The 8,897-nt window shown below is 44.5% G+C and overlaps 1 protein-coding gene across 2 annotated transcripts in view; it reads right to left on the minus strand.

Moving 5' to 3' along the window:
- LOC134339250 (spliceosome RNA helicase DDX39B-like) overlaps positions 1–6,276 on the minus strand; it is a 28,859-nt gene extending 22,583 nt beyond the window's left edge. Inside the window, exons 1-2 of one of the 2 annotated variants that reach the window (XM_063035600.1) lie at positions 6,177–6,276; positions 4,689–4,901 (exon numbers count right to left, since the gene is read on the minus strand). In XM_063035600.1, the coding sequence (XP_062891670.1) occupies positions 4,689–4,901; positions 6,177–6,270 (307 nt within the window). In that variant the 5' untranslated portion in view covers positions 6,271–6,276. The other variant, XM_063035599.1, reaches the window with a different exon arrangement.
- Positions 6,277–8,897: the final 2,621 nt, after the last annotated feature.

An 8,897-nucleotide genomic window follows, 5' to 3' on the forward strand; every position in this document is an offset into this window, starting at 1 on the left:
AATCAAATAATACGCATATGTAGGGTTTGGGATGTTGAATTCTGACAGGGTGCTTGAGGAATATAAAGTAGGTAGGGAAAAACATCATAGGGAATCAGGTGGGTAAAGTGAATCATGAAATGTTCTTGCCAAATAAGTTTAAAGTGACTTTCAGGACATATATACATACACACATTAATAAAAAGAGGGCAGGACCACTCAAGGACAAAGGAGGGAATTTATGCTTGGAAAAAGCATAAGTGGACATCTCAATCTGAAAAGTCGACTAACCCTCATGATAAGTTGATCCAGAAATTATGGAAGACAGAATCCTTGGAGAATTGGATTTAGAACTGACTTGGCCATAGAGAAGGCAGTGGTGGAAGGGTATTGTTCTGATTTATCTTCTACAGGCATCAGTGCTGGAACCTGTTGTTTAGTGACCGATGGGTTAGTTAGCAAGTTTGCAGACAACACAAAAATTAGTTGTAGACTGAAGTTCATCAAAGGATAAAACAGGATGTATACTCAGTATATCAAGTATACTCAGTGTATATCAAGCACAGGCACAGGAGTGGAAAACTGATCTGCTGCTGCTGTAGCTCACCCCCTTTAATATTCGACATATTATGCATTCAAAGATGCTCTTCTGCATACCACTGCTGCAACGCATTATTTGAGTTACTGTCACCTTCCCGTCAGCTTGAACCAGTCTGGTCATTTTCCTAAGACCTCTCATAACAAGGCGTTTTTGCCCACAGAACTACCGCTCGCTGGGTTTCCCCCCCGCCCCCTAAAACAAAAACTCTGGAGACTTGTGCATGACAATCCCAGAGAAGCAGTGTCTGAGATACTCAGACCACCCAGTCGGACACCAACAATCATTCGATAGTCAAAGTCAATTATATATTTCTTTCCCATTCTGATGTTTGGTCTAAACAATAAATTAACCTTGCGACCATGACTGCATGCTTTTACGCATTGAGTTTTGTCCCAAATTGCTAATTAAATATTCACATTAATGAGCAGGACATGGGTGTACCTAATAAAGTGGCCACTGAGGGTAGATCAGTTAGTTATGGCTGGAGAAATCGCAGATGGAGTCTAATCCAGGCAAGTGTGAGACATTGCACTTTACAAGGGCAAATGAAAGGGGAATGCATACATTTAATGGTAGGCCCTTAACAAAGGGATCTTGGGATGCAGGTCCATAAGTCACTAAAAGTGGTAATGCAAGTAGAAAGAACGGTAAAGAAAAAATATGGTATGTTCGTCTTCATTACTAAGGCATAGAGTACTTGAGTCAGAAAGTCACGATGCATTTGTAAACTTTTCAGGCTATTGTGCGCACCCAAATACAGAAAGAATTTGGAAAGTTTGGGGATGGTGCACAAGAGGTTTTCAAGAAAGCTACCTTGATTAGAGAGTATGAGCTACAAGAGGAGGTTGGACAAACTCTAAATGTGCGTTGTTCATCTGGAGAATCAGAGACTGAGAGGACCTGATAGGAGTTTTAGAAAATAAAGCGAGGCACAGATAGGGTGATCTTTTCTCCCAGAATAGAATTGTCAAATACCAGAGGGCCCAATTTTAAGAAGAGAATTTTCTTTTGCATACACAGTTTTGTGTGTCTGAAATACAGCCTGAGGTGGTAGACATTCAAGAGGCTTTTAGATTGGCACATGTTTATGCAGAGACAGGAGGGATATAAATCATATGCAGGCAGATAGAATTGTTTCATTTGGCATATCGTAGGTCATGTTCTTGATCCTGTTCTATACTATTCCTTGTTGTAATTTAACCAGCACAAAGGTCATCCCTTCAGTTTTGAAAATCAGACAGACCTTTGGGGAAAACATTAAAGATGATCCAGAACATTAGCAATTGGCTTTATATTAAAGATGAGTAACTTCTGGGCCCTCACATGCAGGAGAAAAAGATGAACAGTCATAATCCTAATTCTATGTGCATGAAAGATTTGATGCTGAGATGGTAGCAATACCCATTCAAAACTAAGTGTCAGTAAGCAGTGTTACTCAGTTCAAACTGCTGCCTCACAGCATCAATGACCTGAGTTCACTCCTGCTCACCAGTGCTATCCATGGGAATTTGGCATTTTCTCCCTGGACAATTGGATTCCCCCCCCTCACCCCCGAGAGATCAGATTTTAGACCATGAGACACAGGGACAGAATTAGGCCACTTAGTCCATTGACTCTGCTCTGCCATTCCATCATAGCTGATTTATCCCCACCCCCATCAACCATTCTCCTGTTTTCTCCCATTAACCTTTGATGCCCGACTTACCAAGAACGTATCAACCTCTGCTATAAATATTTTGTCAACGCCAATGAATTCCAGATTCACTACCCTCTGGCTAAAGAAATTCCTTCTCACCATCTGCTGTGTCCCATCTGCCCATTCTCCCAATCTGTCCAAGTCCTTCTACAGACTCCGTTTCCTCAACACTATCTGCCCCTCCACCCATCTTCATACTATATGCAAACTTGACCACAAAGGATGACTTCCGTATTCCAAGTCATTGACATACAACATGAAAAGAAGCAGTTACATTACCGACTTTAAGATTTAAAATTGGAGTGGAACCCCACACAGACTTCCAATCTGCGCCTTGTAAGGCATGAAAATGCCCAACGCAGGCCTCTCAAGGTCTGAGTTGACATTCCCTCCCTACAATACTGACATCTGCAGACCACCACCTGTCACTTTCAGCCAACCAGAATAGCCGCACCCCCCCCCCATTCCAACTTTTTGCCTCCTGCCAATCTTGTATCCATGCTGGTATCTTTCCTATAAAATCTGGGGCTTGTATCTTGTTTAGCAGCCTCATGTGTGGCACTTTGTCAAAGGCCTTTCTAAATCTCCAATCCAACAACATCTACTGAACCACCTTTTTCCTGTTATTTCCTCAAAGAATTCCAGCAGATTTGTCAGGCAAGATTTCCCCTTAAGGAAACTATGCTGACTTTGGCCTACATTATCATGTGCCGCTAAGTACCCTGAAACCTCATCCTTAATAATGGCCTATAACGTTCTTTTTTTCTGCTTATCTCTCTTCTTATAGAGTCTAATGACATTTGCAATTTTCCATCATACAGAACCATTCAAGTATGCAGTGATTCTTGAAAGATCATTACTAATGCCTTCTCAATCTCATTAGCTACCTCTTTCATAACCCTGGGGTGTGGTCCATCAGGTACAGTCGTACCTTCAGACCTTTCAGCTTACCAAGCACCTTCTCCTTAGAAATAGCAACTACACTCACTTCTGCCCCCTGACACCATCACATTTCTGATTTTCTGCAAGTATCTTTCACAGTGAAGACTGATGCAATACGCTCACTAAGTTCATCTTTGTTCTCCATTACTACATCAATTTCCAGCAGCCCAATACCCATGCTCGCCTCTCTCTTCTTTATGCATCTGAAAAAAATGGTATCCTCTTTGATATTATTGAATAGCTTACCTTCATATTTCACCTTTGTTCCCCTTATGGTTTTTTAATTGCCTTCCATTGTTTTTTTAAGATTCCCAATCCTCTAACTTCTCATTAATTTTTCTATGTTATATTCCCTCACTTTTGCTTTTGCACCATCTTTGACTTCCCTTGTCAGCCATGGTTGCCTCATCCTGCCTTTAGAACACTTCAGCTTCAGGATTTATCTATCCCGTGTTTTCTAAATTGCTCCAAGAAACTCCAGCCATTGCTGTTTCACTTTCAATCAACTCCGGCTAGCTCTCTCTCATGCCTTTCTAAATCCCTATACTCTACTATAATACTGATACATTTGACATTAGCCTCTTTCTCTCAAACTGCAGGGTGAAATCTATCATATTATGAACACTGCCTCCTAATTTTCTTCCACACCTCAACAATGTGCAGATTGAGATTGCTATATTGCTTTTTTCTAAATTGCAGCATCAGTGAGATTATGGAAAGTATGTCAGAACAAAATGGAATTAATGTAGAATCAGTATAAAAAGGCACCCAGTGTGGATTCAGTTGCCTGAATATGCTGAATGATTCGAATTCCACGTCCCACATCAGCCAACAAGAGGACAAAACTGAACACGAGGAAATCTGCAGATGCTGGAATTTCAAACAACACACATAAAAGTTGCTGGTGAACGCAGCAGGCCAGGCAGCACGACGAAGGGTCTCAACCCGAAACGTCAACTGTACCTCTTCCAAGAGATGCTGCCTGGCCTGCTGCGTTCACCAGTAACTTTTATGTGCGTTGGACAAAACTGATGTAGGTTTTCATACACAGCGCTGAGGAGGAACTGCACTGCTGCGTTTGGGCTGGAATTTGCTGTGAGCAGCAAGCTATCCACACATACTACTGAAAGGCACTAAGTTCTACTTATTCTTCACCGATTTTCCAACTTTGACCTGCAGGCATCTTCACACCACAAATCACAAGCACGTTAGAACAAGCCCCAATCAAAAAACAGGTTGAAAAGCTTGACAGACATCTATTAGAACCAAAGCATTCCAATGGCACTGTACTGGCAGAGCATCTTACCTTGGATAAACCCTGTACATAATTGCCAGGATTTTCAGTACTTATGCTGCGTACAGTGGGGCTTAACATTACAACAGAGCCAAAGTGCTGAAATTCCACGGGCACAGAAGTCTTGATGCTCCACTAGAAGTTATTACATAAGCAGTAGGGGAAAAAAGCATTACCTTCTGAAGGATGCTCAAAGCCACAGTCAACAATGGCTCGAAGTAGCTCTGGTTTCAACAAGAAATCTCTGAATCCAGAGCTGTGAATGGAGACATAGGAACCCTTCACATCCTTCTTAGCAGGAGCTGTTGCTGGTTCTGCCGAAGTCTGGTTCTCATCATCCTCTTCGTAATCCAACAACTCATTCTCAACATCGTTTTCTGCCATCTTTACTGAACGGTCAAGAAAATTACAAGCTTCAACAGACATCACATCAAATGCACATTGCTAAACAATTGCTCAACACCTTAGGCAGAAATAAACATACCCATTTTAGGGTTGTACAATCACCCATATCCTTCCTCCCCAATCCCCTGGTGACTCCTCAGTCCCTATTCAGTAAAAATCTCCAATCTTCAACCCCATGCATCTCTGCCCATTACCACAACTCTACAGGTGATTTCCTTTCCTCTAAGAGTAACACCAACCTGTAGTAAACCCTGAAAACTCATTGACTGATCATTCTAGACTGCATATCCATGTTCACCGTCTAAACCTTGTCAGAATTGCATTGGTTTGCATCAGATGCTCTCTCAATCTTCTGAACCCAAGTGATTACAGATTTAAGACATCTGGGTGCCCATTTATTACACTCCCTCTATGGCAAGAATATTTGAGAACCAAATCTGCACACAATACTCCAATAATTATAGTAAAACAATTCTTCCTTTCCTTTACTCAAATGCTCCTGCTATGAAACCCATTTACTGGCTCAATCCCATTGGATTTCAGCTACTGATGTATGAAAACACTCAAGTTTTTAAAATCATAAACTGATTTTATATAACATTTTTCCATAACCAAATACATATATTCACATTAAAGACATACGGTATGTGTTTACATACTGCTTCCTCAGATCGGTCAAGAGCAAATTTCCGTGTTACATTCGATTCCCTCAGCCAAATCATTTGACTCTTAATATTTTTCCAACTGATGACGTTAAGCAAACTAGTCTATAATAACTATCTTCTTTCACTTTTACAAACGAGATTAATAGCAATAATTTCCAACCCTTAAATAAGAATAACTATTACATTCCCCAATGAATACTGGAAAATATTAGCTGTGATCTCCTTCAATACTCAGTGTGATTCCTCGCCCTCACCTACTACTGAGGATCCAATCCCCCACCGCCGAGGATCCTGATTTCACCTCCTCGCTTCCCCCACCCTCTTTGTCCCTCTCCAGTGTTGCTCCAGGTTCCTTCCCCATTAGCCATCCCCACTCCCACCCGGCCGCCTCACTACAACCGCCTCCCGCCCCGATCAGTAAGCCTTTTCAAGTAGGCCTTACTCCCCACTCAGTCGCCGGCAGTGCACGAAAGCCGACCCTACCCGAGCCTAGCAAAACCCCCGCCCTGCAACTCCGCGAGCTCCGCCAGTCGCGCGTCTCAAGCTGGCTCCGAACAGGGCCGCCGAGCCCACTGGCCCACCGCCAACACGCACCGATTCTCCGGTTGCCCGCCGCTCTTTGCAAATGGCCGCCCTGCACGCTCTTCGCGGGTATTCCTACAGCCGGAGAGCCCGCCTTCTGGTTCATCCTGATTGGCCGAGTTCCCGCAGGGGCTCCCCTTGCCTATGTGGTGATTGGGACACTGACGCGAGGCTGAACCGGGTCTTCCCATTTCTGGCTTGGGATTGGTTCAGCTGGATGTCACTCAGCCGGACGAGTCGGCATATTGAGTGAGTTTGTGAAGTGGCTGTTCGTATCGCTGGGTTGGGGGGGGGAGGGTAACGATAGCCCCCGTTGCGGGGCGGTACAGCGCAGGCGGCGCGGCCCAGGCCCGGCCCAGGCTCGGCTCAGCCCCGCTTCTACTGCTGCACCTGTTCACTCACACTGACTATCTTGGTTTGGTTTTCCCGTATAAACGCAAAACAAATGAATGGATTACATGTCGCCAGAACAGAGTACACCACACATCGTTTTTAAAATATATATATATATTTTTTTGGAAGAATTAGGATGTTGCGCCCATCCCTGATTGCCCTTCGAGAAAGTGGTGGAACCATCTTCCCGACTGCTGCAGTCATCCTGGGTCCTCACTGGGTGGGGAGCGTCAGGATTTCGACGCAGCAGCTGTGAAAGCCCGGTGAGATATTTCTTTTTCATTCAGCAAGGTGCGCGCCTGGAGGAGAGCCTGCAGATGGTGATGTTCCCCTGGGTACGGTGCTGTTCACGTCGCCCTGGCAAGTTACTGCACTGCATTTTGTCTGCCGCACACTGGGCCGGCTAACGTGCACCACTGGTAAATGAAATGAGAGTTTATGACTGGGTGTCAATTGGACAGGCTGCGTAATCTTGTTCCGTTCCAGAGTTGTTCCTCTTATCATCTAGGCAAGCAAAGTTCAAAGTAAATTTATTATCAAAGTACATAGAGGTCACCATATACATCTCTCAGATTCATTTCCCTGCGGGCATACTCAGCAAATCTAGAGAATAGTAACTATAACAGGATCAATGAAAGATCAATCGGAGAGCTGAAGACAACAAACTGCAAATACAAATATAAATAAACGGCACTAAATAATGAGAACATAAGATAACAAGATAAAGAGTAATTGAAGGGAGATCATGGGCTGTGGGAACATCTCAATGGATGGGCAAGTGAGTGCAGTTATCCCCTTTTGTTCAAGAGCCAGATGGTTGAACGATTCTTGGACCCGTTGGTGCAAGTCCTAAGGCTCTTGTACCTTCTACCTGATGGCAGCAGTGAGAAGGGAGCATGGCCTAGGTGATGGTGATCTCTGAAGATGGATGCTGCTTTCTTACAATAGTGTACAATCCTCTAAGGCGTTCCCAGTCACCAATGGTGTCAAATAGGGCTGTGTGCTTGCACCCACACTGTTCAGCATGTTTTCTGCCATGCTGAATGATGTCTTCCAGGACAGTGATGCTGGAATCAGCCTCAAGTACAGAGTGGACGGGAAATTCCTCAACCTGAGGAGACTTCAAGCTACTACCAAAGTGAAGGAGACTGTTCTGAGAGACTTCCTCTTTGCCGATGACTGCGCCCTATATGCTGGCTCGGAGACAGGAGAAGCAAGTCAACATAGACAAATTCTCCACGGCTTGTGACAACTTTGGACTCACCATCAACATCAAAAAGACCGAAGTCATGCACCAGCCTGCTCCTCATGCACCGTACATAGAACTGAAAATCACAATTAAAGGACAGAAACTACAGGTAGTGGATCAGTTTACTTACCTTGGTAGCACCCTCTCCCGAGCAGTGACTATTAATACAGAAGTTAACTGCAGAATAGCAAAGGCAAGTTCTGCTTTCGGTAGACTGAACTCCACCGTATGAAACGTGGACTGTGTATCGAAGGCATGCAAGACAGCTCAACCATTTCCACATGACTTGCCTTCGCAGAATATTAGGCAAGACAAAGTACCAGACACTGAAGTTCTCTCTGGAGCAAGTCTACCATCAGTCCACACACTGCTGATGAGAGCACAGACCCGGTGGGCAGGTCATGTCATCCGCATGCCAGGTGAGCACATACCCAAGCAGCTCCTTTTTGGGGAACTCTCTGCTGGAAGACGCTCGCATGGAGGGCAGAAGAAATGTTACAAAGACACACTGAAGGCCTCCCTGAAGTCACTTGACGTAGACATGACCACCTAGGAAACGCTGGCACAAAATCAACCTACCTGGCGCGGCCTTATCCACAAAGGCTGTCAAGCTTACGAAGCAAGGTGCATTTCTGAAGCATAACATAAGCGCGAGCTGCGCAAGTCCAGAGCCACCAGCGCAACAACTGCAGTGCCTACACATGTCTGCCCAACATGTGCCAGGACATTCCGTGCCCGAATTGGCCTGACCAGTCATCTTCGGACACACCACATCCAGTCTCAAAGTGACTAATGGTGTCGAGGTCTTCATCGACGACGACGATGGACGAACATGATTTCATGTAGGTGTGCTTGATGATTGGGAAGGCTTTACCCATGACGTACTGAGCCGAATCCACTACCTTTTGTAGGAGTTTCCATTTAGAGGCATTGGTGTTTCCATACCAGGCCTTGATGCAGTCAGTCAATACACTCTCCACTGCACATCTGTAGAAGTTCGTCAAAGTTTTAGATGTCGTACAGAATCTCCGCAGACTCCTAAGGAAGTAGAGGCACTGCTGTGCTTTCTTCATGATTGCACTTACGTGCTG

The sequence above is a fragment of the Mobula hypostoma genome, chromosome 29, assembly GCF_963921235.1.
Source record: "Mobula hypostoma chromosome 29, sMobHyp1.1, whole genome shotgun sequence".
In the NCBI taxonomy this organism is placed as follows: Eukaryota; Metazoa; Chordata; class Chondrichthyes; order Myliobatiformes; family Myliobatidae; genus Mobula; species Mobula hypostoma.